This window comes from Palaemon carinicauda, chromosome 37 (genome assembly GCF_036898095.1).
Source record: "Palaemon carinicauda isolate YSFRI2023 chromosome 37, ASM3689809v2, whole genome shotgun sequence".
Lineage (NCBI taxonomy): Eukaryota > Metazoa > Arthropoda > Malacostraca > Decapoda > Palaemonidae > Palaemon > Palaemon carinicauda.
The window spans coordinates 25,758,844-25,773,839 of record NC_090761.1 but is presented as its reverse complement, the minus strand read 5'-3'; the positions used below and the strand labels follow the sequence as shown (position 1 = coordinate 25,773,839).

At 44.3% G+C, this 14,996-nt stretch overlaps 1 protein-coding gene across 1 annotated transcript in view; it reads right to left on the bottom strand.

The window, feature by feature from the left end:
- Positions 1 to 5,725: 5,725 nt before the first annotated feature.
- LOC137629517 (WD repeat-containing protein 91) overlaps positions 5,726 to 14,996 on the bottom strand; it is a 146,760-nt gene continuing 137,489 nt past the window's right edge. Inside the window, exon 14 of the mRNA XM_068360896.1 lies at positions 5,726 to 6,725. Coding sequence (XP_068216997.1) covers positions 6,573 to 6,725 — 153 coding nt within the window. The 3' untranslated portion in view covers positions 5,726 to 6,572. The remainder of the gene's footprint in view (positions 6,726 to 14,996) is intronic.

Below are 14,996 nucleotides of genomic sequence, written 5' to 3'. Positions count from 1 at the left end.
AGATGTGCGATGGATCGGCACTTGGAAATATGCATCTTATAAGTCAACCGATGTCATAAAGTCTCCTGGACGCACCGCTTGGGTCACGGAGGCTGCTGTCTCCATTTTGAATGGATTTTGCTTCACAAACTGGTTCAAGGTCGAGAGATCGACTACTGGTCTCCAACCTCCCGAGGCTTTCTCTACCAGAAAGAGGCAACTGAAAAAACCTGGAGAGGAGTTGGAGACCTCTTGAATGGCACCTTTTAGAAGCATGCTCTGGATCTCCCGAGCTAGGGCTTGCTGTTTCCCTGGATCCCGAGGGATCTGGGAGGACGAGATCGGGGGAGGAATTAAAGGAGGAGGAGAGTCTATGAAGGGGATGCGGTACCCCCCACAACGCACCTTGATGGTCCATTGCATGGCCCCCATAGCCTTCCACCTCCTCAAACTTCCCTGCAGGCACCCCCCTACGCACTGTGAGGGGGGAGTCGTGACCCTGATTCTGTCTAAGGTTCCTCCCTCTGCCTTCAGCCTTAGGAGGAGCCGACTTTCCTCTGCCCATAGGTTTGGCTATAAAAGAGGGGAGGCTGAGGCTCTTGGCTGGGAGTGGAGTTGCGGTTGTGGTTTTGGGTTGTGGAGTTGGTTGCTCTTGCATTGTGCGAAGGGAAGCAGCTTTTTGCATCGCGGTGTCCTGCGTCTCTTTCCTCCAAGTATCTAAGGCAGAGGAAACTGCCTGTTTAGAAAAGAGGAGAGGTTGCAGAAGATCCGAGTTCCTCAAATCTGACTTCTCTGTCTTACCGATGCTCCTATGAAGTCTGGAAACTATTGATTCCCTCCTTTTTAGAATCCAGTTGCCCCAGATGGTTGCGGTCGTAGCAGTTAGGAAGTCCATTGTTTTGGCCCCAGCAGCTAGGACTTCCTGCAGGGACTGCATGGAGTTTTGGTTTGTTAGGTCTTCGTGATTCCCTAGGTAGCCGACTGTGCCTGACCACGTGTCAAACCAGGATAATGCCTCTAGAAGGGACATTGACGCTACTTCCATTGCCGAGGCTTCTGTGGCGGTGAGGGAGACTGGGAGAGAAGAGAGTCTCTCTGCAGAGCAGCCAGGTGTGACCCTTGCTGTGAGGGGATCCAGTGTCAGAGGAGAAGGGTTGGCTTCTCTGACCTTGTAAAAACGCTTTTACCTCGAAAATGGAAATTGCAGAAGTTTATGGGATCCTTGAGACTTCAAGGAACCCGTTTCCCCCGAAACTGCCTGCGAGACCTTTCTCAGACGGCCTGCAGTGTGAATAGACCAGGGAAGTTCGATTCTGGTCATAGGGTTTGGTGGAGGACGACATAGTCTGTCTAAAGCTGGAGCGTCGGTATGTCGAGGTGACAGATGTAAATCCCTGAGGCCTGAGATATTACACATCGTTCTTAGAGCCCTCAGATAGGAGGACTCTTAAGTCCTTTGATGGTTGTTCTTCCGAGGAATCTTCCGGTCGCGCTAATTCCTCGCGAGGGAGGGGCGATAGGAGCCTGAGTGTCTGAAGGTAACGGCGAAGTAGAATACTCCATTGCCATTATTCCAAGGGAAGGCTGAGAGCTGGCTAATGGCGCCGCGCGCGCCTGATCTTGCCTGGAAGTCGATGGTCTTGGCGTAGGTGACTGAATTAACGGTACTGTCTAAGTAAGAGGTTGCATTGATCGGCGATCTGGCCTTTTTCCTCTGTTTTCAACCGAGGAGAAGATGGGTTGAACCCCTGCGTCTTCTTCCGAGGTTCTCGTGAGGCTCATATTCCGTAACTCGTTAGGAAGTACGGGAACCGAAGCTGTTCTGTCTGAAACACGAGGGCGAGGTGAATGACCCCGCGCGGATATGTCCGGCGACTTGCCCGATCGGGAGGTTGAAGGACGGGAGCGCTCTCTCTCTCTGTTGATACAAAGCGACGGCGAGAAGAAGTGCTCTTTCTCCCTTCCCTAGAGCGATCTGAGCTCCTCAAGTTAATATGTGAAGGAGAGGGATCGCGCTCAGAATGCTCTCTTTCCTTGGTCGTGCTCCGGGCGCGATTAGAAGAAAAATCGCTCCAACGGAAGCGCTTATTACGCTTAGGAGAACTCTCTCGTGACGAAGAGCGAGAATGTATCGTAGAGCTCTTCTTCTTACAGCGCCTAGATGATCCCTCACGAGAGGAAGACGATCGCGAGGCAGAACAATGACGCGAGGATGCACTCTTCTTATGTTTATGACGAGAGCACTTATCGTCTCTCGGCGAGACATTTCGTGAAGAGATAGAAGGCGAGGAAGAGCGAGAACAATGACGTCTCTTCCTATGTTGATTCTCTCTCCGACGAGAACGTCTGGGCGAAGGAGAGCGAGCACTCCTTTTCCTCTTCTCTCTCTCCCTCCTAGCCTCCGAGGAGGACGAAGACGATGAGGAGGAGGAGGAGGGGGAGGGGGAGGTATAGCAATGATCGCGCTTGCGATGTTGTGGTTTCGTAGAAGCGCAAGTGAGGAGCGAAGTAGGCGCCGCGGGAGCTGAAGTTACTACATCTGCCGACACTTCAGCGGCTGCCGAATGGGTTGATGGGATATAGGCGAGGTTCAGAATTCCCCAAGGTTCCAAAACAGAAGGGACCTGAGGTAAGACTGTGCCCGCGAGAAACTGGTTCCACACTTCCACCGAAGGAGAACTAGGAAGTCCAAGGGCAGGCCATACCGCTCGTACGTGATCTGGAATAGAAGCAGTAATAGAGTTATTCCCGATGGTGGAAGAAATTGTCCCACTGGGAAGGGCAACGTGATCCGCCTGACCAGGGGGAATGGGGGTTAAGTCAATGGTGCCGCTCTTCCTTGACTTCCCCCCAAAGGAAGGAGGCAAGGAAGAGTCTGAAGGGAGAGATCGAGAGGCCGAAGAAGAGGCCTGAGACTCCTTACCTTTCGACGGCGAACCTGGAGGTAACGAATTCTTCTTGGATTTCTTCTTCTTCCTCTTCACGAACTTATCCCACTGAGAGGGCGACCATTCTCTACATACTTGGCAGGGGAAGCCTTCAGAACACCCATGACCTCGGCACGAAGGGCATAGGGAATGAAGATCCACCTCCGGTGGTGACATGAATGAGCCACAAGATTTCGGGGGAATCCCAGGACACTTCCTCATAATAGAGGACATCACATCTAATAAAGAAAAGAAAAAGAAAAAGTTAATCAAAAACACACAAAAGAAAGGCTAGTCTGCCAGTCAAACAAAAGCAGGAACAGCGGTGTTACCACTGCGACGGCTAGAATTCGATTGAAGGTATTTAGTAGCTACCGACCGGCAGTCGCCCACCCCTAACAGGTGGATAACTAACGGCCCGGTCGTTAACGACCTTGTTAAGGTTTTCTGTCGTATTTTCCAGCTCGCGCTAGAATATCTCCTATAGTAAAGAATGAGGGTTTGTATTTAGTGTAGGAACAAATGAATATTTTGAATTCCTCTGAGGCATAAATCCAAGTGAGTCTACAAAACAACCAAAGGAGATCATTTAATTATTTTCAAAGGGTATTCCCAATGATTGAATTTAAACTCTCCATACGATTTGCAAAATAGTTAAAATTTTGAAAAAGAAGTTGAATTAAAACCAATGGTCACTTAAACCTATCTTATGACTTTAGTCACAAAATTTACACAATCGCTGTAAGGCTAACTTAACCAAATGTGAAAGGCTAAATGATGAAAAAAGTATAACCAGTTTATATTGTAGACTTGTACACTTTGAATATAATTTGAGCACGGGGTTATTCCGTAAGCATGGGGTTAGTCAAACACAAGAGAAATGAAATATAATGGGAATAACCTACAAAAGGGTGTGGGGTTTGTTTTTTGCACCCTGGCATGGGTATATGTGTGATTTAGTGATCTGGCTTTATTTCTAGCACCAGAATATAGGGGAAGCAATCTCTCCATCATGAGTGAGTTCTCCCTAGTCATTCTTTATCATGAATTACGAACCACCTGAAAGATAAAGTATTATAAAAAAAAACCTTAGTTTTGTACCACAATACCATTTGGAATAAATAAAAACAAGATCTAAGTACTATACTGTCATTTCTAGTAATGTTGATAAAAAAAAGATGTTGGTAGCAACAAGATTATAAGTGTTTTCCTTTCATCTTAGCAGACACGATGGTACAATGTTTGTCGTCTGCACCAAACAACTTACCTCCTTTATGTAAAACAGGTAGAAAATTCTACATAATTAAATAACAATAGACCATTGACCCAACCACTCCAACCCTCATACTTGCTCTGCCAAGCCTGCCAGCTGTTTACATTAGATTGGATACTTAGTTGGAAAAGAAACTCCCACACCCTGAAATGGAAAAAAAGTAACGTGACTGCAGTAACACCTTGCTCTTAGAAATCTGTGGAGAGGAGTTTTTTTTCTTGTCAAGGTGAGCAAATTGAAAAGGTTACTGTTCTTCTTCAACATAATTAAAAGTGACACTGATAAGCATTGGCATTTCACAAGTATATTGCCTAATACCAAATTTTTTAGGGAGTGCTGGGTCCCCTATGTGCTCATAAGCATGACATCCCTGGACATGTGCCTACTGCACTTGTTACTCGTGTCCAAAATTCTACCACCAAATTACTATGTTCAAAATACTAAATCAAACTGAGCTGGAGATGTCAGTCAACAATATGCACCTGACGATGTTTATTTGGAGTGCTGGGTGTAACAGCAGTGTGTTGATGTTCCTCATATGATGCCCTCTACTTGGATGACTAAACATCCAGGAGAGGGGGAAATGCAACATTTCATTCTCTTTTTTAATTAGACATCATGGGGTGGCTTCAATTATTTTAGCATGATGAATCTTCTTCTTCCCAGCTTATTCCCATTTTTATATGGGGTCGTCGTTGCGGATGAGCCGTTTCCATCTTTTTCTAATCTGCGCTTCTGCCTCATCAATCCCCTTCACCTGTAAGTCTCCTCTCACACAGTCCCTCCATCTCTTTCTTGGTCTCCCTCTTCTTCTTCTTCCTTGAACCTCCATCTCCATAGTATGTCTCCCAACGTGGTCCTCATCTCTCCTCATCAGGTGTCCATACCATCTCAGCCTCCCCTCCTGCACTTTCTTTGATATTTCCACCACCTTTGTCGACCCCCTTATGTAGTCATTTTTTATCCGATCCTCTCTTGTCACCCCAGACATCCACCTAAGCATTCTCATTTCTGCCACATCAATCTTCTTCTCCTCTATCTTACTCATGCTTGCTGTTTCCGTTCCATACAGCATTGCTGTTCTTACCACTGTCTTATGAAATTTTAGCATGATGAATATAAGGTAAAATCCGTTGAAATAATTAATGGATTGTGTTTATTTCTATCAATATTTCTAGTAATTACCATTACTCTTAAGACTTTACAGATAACTGTCATGAGTGAAAGCTATCCAGGTGTCATTGCAAATGATCAAAATAAGTGGGATGTCTTTAGTCTAGGAATGGCACTTAAATTTGTTAAAACCAATCATCACACGAATCATCTGCATCATGAAAATATTCTACGAAAAATCAGTGACTAAGAACTTTCAGTTTTATAACTTTATTTCTATGACAGCAAAGAGTACTTTTTAAACTGTATATGTCAGATTTGTTTTGCATAAACATCCTTCTTAATCATCTTTTCATCTTTTGAATTATACAGTAGTACTTAACTAAAGCCAAAAGCCATTTTCTTTGTAATTAGTTACAAAAACAATTTGGAAGACATCTTTTGTTCAAATATATTTGGGGCATTTGCCAATGATAAATTCTACTGTACTACAAATCTCCCAATTAAAAACTAGGGCTTGTTGTACTTTTACAGCATATTAAGCTATTGCCTTAAAATATTCAGTAATACTAAAATCAAAGCATTCACTGAAAAGATGTTTCATCGCATAATTTCAAACTTACAAACTATTTTTACATTTGTATATTAATCATAAATCATAAAATTAGCATTGAACAATCAGGGTCTGCTGAAATCTTATCATATACTTTACATCAAATGTGACCATCCAACACAAATTATGCAAATTACAGGATGCTGTAAAAGTCAGGCAGCATTTGTAGAGAATTTCCTCACAGCATGTATGATCGACACAAAAATAAAATTATTTTAAGTGTATGTTACCAACTCTCTTTACATTTTGTTAAGTTTTCTCTTCAACATTTACGTATATCATCGTCATAACTTACAACTTATGCAGGCAAAGCTAAAATAAGGGATTCCGAATATTAAATTAATTTTCAGCATAATCTGCCAAGTATGGGTGTAACTGGTCTAATTGAAAATATGTTGCAATTCATTAAGGGTTATTCCTATAATCATTTTCTTTCCCATTGTAGTTCAGATCCTCCATTTACTCGGATCATTTCAAAACAACAAAGATATTAAAGCTCTTGAACAAAAATTATGATCAGCAATCTCATAACTAGTTGTGTTCTGACAAGATGACACTCAAGTAAAATAAATACTATAGAATTACAAAAGATAACAAATACTTATACAAATCCTTATAAAAAGACTGCAGATCTATTTAGATATAAAAGATCTTCTTAAAAACTATCTCATTGATGCATAAGCGTGCTGACAGTTACTGTGCCATCGAGAGATGCTGACACAGAAAGGCCACATTGAACACTACTACACCAGTCGACGGTTACTACAGGAGATTTATGTCCTCCAGCAGTCAACACTTGTTCCAAACTACTTTCACCAATCTGAAAAAGAAAATTAGACAAACTGTAATCATGAACATTAAATGATGAATGTTCAAGAAAGGTCAGCTGAAATCAATAAGCTATATTGCTGGTAGCATAATTCAAAATTCAATATTACTAAACGACGTACCAGGTGTGCTGATAAATAACAGTAAAATCACCAAGACAAAGGAACATTAAATTTCCAGACGATTTTCATTTTAATACTGATAATTCTTAAATCACCAAAAACTGAAGTCATGTAGCCTATGATGAGCATGAGTACCATGTAGGCAAATATTCTTCAGATAGAAAACATTGACTCCAATCACTGGCCACATATTACAATGATTTTTAACACTCATTTTGGCAATTTGATAAGTGAAAGGAATGAAAAACATGACAAGAACATAGACTGGTTTATGTTTCAAAGCTATCAGCAGATTTCAGATTGTATAGGAATACTAATGGGATAAAAGAGCATGTTTTTTTTACTAGTTAAGCTACAACCCTAGTTTGAAAATCAGGATGCTTTAAGCCCCAGGGCTCCAACAGAGAAAAATAGCCCGGTGAGTAAAGGAAATAAGGAAATAAATAAACTACAAGAGAAGTTATGAACAATCTAAATATTTTAAAAACAGTTGCAACATTAAAACAGATCTTTCATATATAAACTATAAAAAGATAAAAAGATATTTATATCATCCTGTTCAACATAAAACATTTGGTGTAAGTTTGATCTTTTGAAATTCTACCATTTCAACAACCTGATTAGGAAGACTATTCCACAACTTGGTCATAGCGGAATATAACTTCTAGAATACTGTGTAGTATTAAGCTTCAGGATAGAGAAGACATGACTATTAGAATTAACTGCATGCCTAGTATTACCAACAGGATGGTACCGTCCGGGAAGATCTGAATGTAAAGGATGGTCAGAATTATGAAAAATCTTATGCAACATGCAAAACAAACTTGATGAACTGCGCTGCCAGAAATCAATATCTAGATCTGGAATAAGAAATTTAATAGACAATAAGTTCCTGTCCAACAAATTGAGATAAGAATCAGCAGCTGAAGATCAGACTGGAGAACAATATTCAAAACAAGGTAGAATGAAAGAATTAAAACACTCCTTCAGAATAGATTGATCACAGAAAATCTTAAAAGGCTTTCTCAATAAACAAATTTTTTGTGCAATTGAAGAAGATAGAGACCTAATGTGTTTCTTAAAAGTAACTTTGCTGTCAAGAATCACACCAAAAATTCTAAAAGAGTCATACAAATTTAAAGAAGCATTATCAGTGCTGAGATCTGGATGCTGAGGACTCACGGTCCTTGACCTACCTACAATCATACTTTGAGTTTTGTTAGAATTCAACTTCATACCCCATAATTTGCACCATGCACTAATTCTAGCTAGGTCTCTATTAAGGGATTCAGCAACCCCAGATCTACATTCAGAAGATGGAATTGATGCAAAGAGGGTAGCATCATCTGCATAAGCAACAAGCTTGTTTTCTAGGCTGAACCACATGTCATGTGTATATAGTGTGAAAAGTAATGGGCCAAGAACACTACCCTGTGGAACACCATATATCACATTCCTATACTCACTATGGTGCCCATCAACAACAATGCTTTGAGATCTGTTACTTAAAAAATCAATAATAATGCTAAGAAACAACCCACCCACTCCCAATTGTTTCGGTTTGAAAACAAGGGCCTCATGATTAACATGGTCAAGGGCAGCACTAAAATCAAGGCCAATCATACAAACTTCCTGACCCCAATCAAGGGATTTCTGTGCAGCATTGAAGATTGTAAGAAGGGCATCATATGTTCCAAGGCCTTTACAAAATGTTATTTCTGGGCTCGAACCTGTGCCGCCCAGTGAATAAGCTCCATTTAGCACTTATTCTTAGGTAATTTACTGCTAAATATACCAGAGAAAAAATGTAAAGGAGTGCTAGGTTAACTAGCTCGCTCACCTATTGGTGTCGGTATAAAATTGGGCGTATAATCCAGAGGTCCCGCACTATTTAGATTCATCCACGACAAAGATCCCAATAGAGGAGAGCCGTTCAACCTCACTCGGCACCACCAACTCTGCATCCGCTCAGAACCCAACTCCTTTTAGCACGCCTGTGTTGTAACCCGCTTTTTTGTTGTGCTCTCGTTTTTCGCTTATTTTCCACTGGATTATGGCTTCTTCGTCGGTTTCCCAGGAGACACCATCTAAGTTAAGTACCAAGCTATGTTTTGCTGTGTTTTGAGCAATCTAGATCGTTTAATATTTAAATTATAGGAGTTTATTCTCTTCGTTCATTTCGATCTTGCTTGATTCCGCTTACAGTTGGTACTCCTGTTTTGAGAGCTTTTAGTTTCACTCGCGGTGTTACTATGTGTATTATTTTTATTATTAATTAAATGTTATTTGTTTTTGTGAATATTCATTATTTAGCGTTTAGAACCCTCGTGGTTCATTTTTAGGGCCGATATCAGTTACGTATCGTTATGGCTTGCCGACCTTCGTTACTAGGCGGCAAATTTATTTTATAAGTCATCAGGTGTGTCCTTTGTGATTTATTTATTATGTTGCATGACTTGCCCTAAAATTTTTATGTGTATATTTATATAAGTTTTCAACGCTATTACTATTATAATGAATATTTGTGCTATTACTCCGTTTGATCTGTCTGGTTGGGGATCGTCAGTTGGTAGCCCTGCTGCTCCGTATCACGTGATCCTCCCCCAAGCTCCCCCTCTCGCTAGGTGGGCGGCTAGGCTACTCTCCCCCCTCCCCTAGGGGACCGTGGCCTTCCCTCCTTTAGAGGGGGTAGTTCAGTGTGTATGGACTTTGTCCTCCGGGTGTCCCGCGGGTTCGTCTCTGTCTAGACGGGTTGGCCACCGGTCAACAGAGTTGGATCCCGGTGCACCCTGTTTTATATTCACTTATCACACTTTTATTATGTTATACGAAACCCTCCGGGTTCGGTTGGCGGTTCTTATCTACAGTTCCGCCCCCCTATTAATTTATAACAGTTCCTATGATTATATATGATTATATATGACAGATTATTATCTCGGAGTTCCTATATGAATTGGTTTATGGATATACTTTTATTTCCCGGCCCGGGGCTTAACCTCGCTCCGGGAAATCAGACACTATGTGTCTTAATCCTTTGTTGCATTTTATACTCCCGGCTCGACCGGAATGGATAGCTATACTCTAGTCTTAAGTTAGACTTATGTTTAGGCCCGGGTCCTCCGGACCTGCCCCTACTTAAGAGTATTACAATTAAGCTCTAGTTTTCAGTTAGACTTATGTTAGGCCCGGGTCCTCCGGACCCGCCCCTACTTAAGAGTATTACAATTAAGCTCTAGTCTTAAGTTAGACTTATGTTAGGCCCGGGTCCTCCGGACCCGCCCCTACTTAAGAGAATTACAGTTTCTCATATACTATTCTTTTTATAGATGGTGCATTGTCAGACGACGGCCTGTGCGGCTGTTCTGCATCAGCCTTGTGGGCACACCGTATGTCGGTCTCACGCCCTCTGCGGGGTTCAGCTGGAGGACATCGTGGTCTGGCACCCTGACAACTGCATGGTCTGTTTTGACCTCATCACCACCCTTGGATCTGACTCGGTGAGTCCTGTTGGCTATGTTGTCTTTTTATCTATCTTACCTTTTTTGGTATACATACACTATTTAGTAAGATTTCTATGGTCTTGAAGGACCACTATGAGTCTGCCTTTTTATAATTCCCACTATTATTTCAGGCATCCCCGGAGCAAAAGTCTGCGGCTCGGGCCACACTGAAAGTGTGGGTTGGTGGTTTTGCCCGGAACGTGAAATCCAAGCAGCCTTATGTCCTATCCGAAGACTATTGTGCCATGGTCTATCCTAACGCCAAGTCTTCAGCCGCTGTGGCTAGGCATGTTGCAGCTCCCATCATTGCCCACATTGATGCCACCCTAACGGGGTTTATTGATCAAGATCAAGATCCGTCGGATGCCCCCGGAGATCTGGAAGACAATGTTGCTTCCATGAACCTGGACGTCGAACCCATGTTATTGGATGATCCGGACGCAGGTAGGGTGGTAAGTGAGGCAGGTGTTACCGGCGCTGAGATTCCTATCCTCAGCCCCGCTCTTTCTTCTTCTTCTGATCGCTCTTCCTTTCATGGTTTTTCTGGGGACCGTGATTCGTCTCAACGATCACACCCGGTTCCCCCCAAGGATAAGTCTACATCTAGAACCTTACCTAAAGCTCGTAAGCCTCACAAGGCTTCCCATAGTTCTAAGCTGAATACAAACCCGTCATCTAAGGCTTCCGGCTCCTCCTCTAAGTCTCACGACCCAGGAGTACAATCCGCCACTCCTGCTCCTAGCCCGGGCCTTTCCGAATCAGCCATGCTTCGCATTGTGTCGGAGATGCAAGCTAAGTTGGTGTCGGAAATGCAGGCCAAGATGGACACGATGTTCTCTAACATCGGTCAGAGACTTGGGGCATTAGAGCAAGGGGCTCCGGAGCGAGTCCAAAGCTCTCTCATCCCGGATGCCTCTAAGCTCCCGCCGTTTACCAAGAATAATCCTTGGCGCATGGCTCTTCATTCTCCGTTCTCAGACGGAATGTTAACTTTGGAAGGTCTTGGCACTCGTCCTCTAGAGGACTTTGAATTCTTTCCTCCTGGTCTGGCATTTCCATTTCATGGTTATGCCAGGCTTACCGAGGAAGCTCTGGTTCGGCTAGATAAGGTCCCCAAAGAGACCGTCATCTTCCCAAAAGAGCAAGCCCAATCTGTTTGGGCTAGGTTCTTGAACGACATCGGTTGCACCAACACCATGTTAACGCCGTATAAGAGTTCCTTCACAATGTTTTTAATGGATAAAAACACCGTGACTCCATGTGTCAATAAGGTAGCAGAGCTTGCTTTCCAATATGCTCTGGAGGAGAAGCCCTTGCCTCCCATCCGAGAGGTGGATCCGATCTCCCTCCTTCTTCCTTCTGGCATTGAGTGTTGGGACAACGTCCATACCACTTTTACCTCTGGCAAGCTATCAGCGGACTGTGCCTCAGTCTTGTTTAGTGAGCGGCTTCCCCGTCTCCCGGAATCCCTCATTAAACAGGAGTATGATTCCCGCCTACGTGTTGGCCGAACTCTGAACTTGGCCACATCCACGGAGTCGATAGCCTTGACTTATGATACTGAGAGTATCTTTAAGTCTCTCAATAAGGCTACGTTGCAGTCATTATACTACGACCTTTATGACTTCGCTACTGCTAAACGTAGGTGTCGCAAACACGTCCTGGCTGAGGCGACCATTAGGCACGAGCCTAATAAGCTTATCCGGTCCTCCTGCTGGGGTTCAAATCTCTTCCCTGATGATCTTGTAGAGGAAGTCTTGGCAGAGGCCACTAGAGTCAATCAGAGCCTTAAAACCCGTTGGGGTTTGACTCCTAAACGGAAATATGACCCCGCAAATTACCAAGCCCGGGGTAGGAAGAAGCTCCGCCCGTATACCTCCACCCAGTTCAGGCAACAGCAGAGTAGTTCGTCCAATTTCCGACTGCCTCTTCCTCCATCTCCCGTTGCTCCTGCACAGCCTTCCACCTCTCAGGCTCCTTCGGACGACTATGTCACCGTTCTGCTCCCTAAGAGCCAGCTTTCCGGTGCCTCCACCACTTCTCCTGCCTTTAACCAGTCTTATGAGGCCCATAGCTCTTCCCAGAGTTATAACAGAGGTAGAGGCTACCATCGTGGTTCTAACCAGAACAGAGGTAGAGGAAGAGTCTTTCGTAAGGGAAAGAACTTCCGAGGCGGACGCGGAGGCAACTCCTCAAACCAATACTGAGGTGCAGCAGGTAGGGGGGAGGCTTTATGCCTTCCGCAACAAATGGAGATTCAGTCCCTGGGCTTTCAGTATCATCTCCAAGGGACTGGGATGGAGTTGGATTCAAGGACCTCCACCTCCGAACAGATTTCATCAACATTCCACTCCGGACCTAGTCGAATTTGTCCAGGACCTGTTACAAAAGAACGCCATACAAGAAACGAAACACCTGAAGTTTCAGGGTCGGCTGTTCAGTGTCCCGAAGAAGGATTCGGACAAGAGAAGAGTGATTCTAGACCTATCCCTTCTCAACTTGTCCATTCAATGCGACAAGTTTCGAATGCTTACCGTCTCGCAGGTGCGGACCTTACTTCCCCGTGGGGCCGTCACCACCTCTATCGATCTTACAGACGCCTATTATCACGTCCCGATAGCGAGACACTTCCGTCCGTATCTAGGCTTCCGCCTAGGGGACAAAAATTACTCCTTCAAGGTGATGCCCTTTGGGCTCAACATCGCCCCAAGGATCTTCACAAAGTTAGCAGAAGTTGCTGTTCAGGAACTCAGAAATCAAGGGATTCAAGTAGTAGCCTATCTGGACGACTGGCTCATTTGGTCAGACACCTCCCAAAATTGCCTAAAAGCCACTCACAGAGTCATCCAGTACCTTCAATCTCTAGGCTTCCAGATCAACTTCAAGAAGTCCCGTCTTCTTCCGAAATCAAAGTTCCAATGGCTCGGCCTGCAATGGGATCTTATATCTCATACTCTGTGTCTTCCCAAACCCAAGAGGTTAGAGATTGCAATGAACACCAAACGCTTTCTCAAAGACAAAGTAAGTTCCAGACGACTCCAAGAGAGGATCCTAGGGTCCCTTCAATTTGCTTCAGTGACGGATCTACTTCTGAAGGCAAAATTGAAAGATATCAATCGTGTCTGGCGTTCGAGGGCGAACCGGAAGCTCCGGGACAGGAAAGTCCGCCTTCCTCCCATTCTCCGGGAAAGACTTCTACCTTGGACAAGGGCCAACAATCTGTCAAAGTCAGTTCCCCTTCGATTTCCGCCTCCGAAGTTAATCATTCACACGGACGCATCCCTATCAGGTTGGGGAGGCTATTCTCAGCTCAGGAAAGTTCAAGGTCTTTGGTCTCCCTTATTCCGCCAACTTCACATCAATGTGCTGGAGGCCATGGCAGTTCTTCTAACCCTGAAACGTCTCGCTCCACCCAAGAGACAACACCTTCGCCTGGTTCTCGACAGCGAAGTGGTGGTCCGCTGCCTCAACAGAGGCGGATCAAAATCAGGGCCTCTGAACCATGTTCTAGTAGCCATATTCTCCCTAGCAGCCTCGAACCGTTGGCATCTTTCAGCCGTCCACCTGGCGGGAGTCCGGAACGTAGTGGCGGACGCCCTGTCCCGGACCTCCCCTCTAGAATCGGAATGGTCACTCGATCTAAAGTCATTCCGGTGGATTCTCTCTCGGGTTCCGGGTCTCCAAGTGGATCTCTTCGCCACGGAGTCCAACCACAAGTTGAGAGTATATGTGGCTCCCAATCTAGACCCTCAGGCCTACGCCACAGACGCTATGTCACAGAATTGGGACATCTGGGAAAGGATTTATCTCTTTCCCCCGGTGAAACTTTTACTGAAAGTCCTAGACAAGCTGAGATCCTTCAAGGGACGAGTAGCCTTGGTCGCACCCAACTGGCCCAAGAGCAATTGGTATCCTCTCCTGCGAGAGTTGAGACTACACCCTCACCCGATACCCAATCCGGTTCTGTCTCAGATAGTACAAACACGCGTTGTGTACGCTTTCTCAAACATTCAGAGCACCCTAACTTTATGGACTTCATGAAGTTTGCGGCCATGCATGGGGCCAATATCGATCCTCAAAACACCCTGTTCCTAGAATCAGATAAACGGGATTCCACCATCCGCCAATATGATTCTGCGGTTAAAAAGTTGGCTAAATTTTTGATAGACTCAGACGTACACTGTATGAACTTGAACCTTACAGTCACTTTCTTTAGAACTTTATTAGAATCAGGTCTGGCAGCCAATACTATCACCACTATTAAATCTGCCTTGAAAAAGATATTCCTAGTGGGTTTTAACATAGACTTAACCGACTCTGTGTTAGCTTCTATTCCGAAAGCCTGTGCCAGACTGAAACCGGTTACTCGTCCTACCCCGGTTACCTGGTTCCTTAATGATGTACTCAAATTGGCTTCTGATACCATTAACAGTTCTTGTGATTACATTCCCCTTCTCAGGAAAACACTTTTCCTGGTGAGTTTGGCTTCCGGGGCAAGAATTTCTGAACTGGCAGCTTTGTCAAGAGACCCGGGTCATATTGAGTTCCTTCCTTCGGGAGAGGTCCTTCTTTCACCTAACAAATTCTTTTTAGCTAAGAACGAAGACCCTCAGAACAGATGGTCCTCCTGGAAAATTGTTC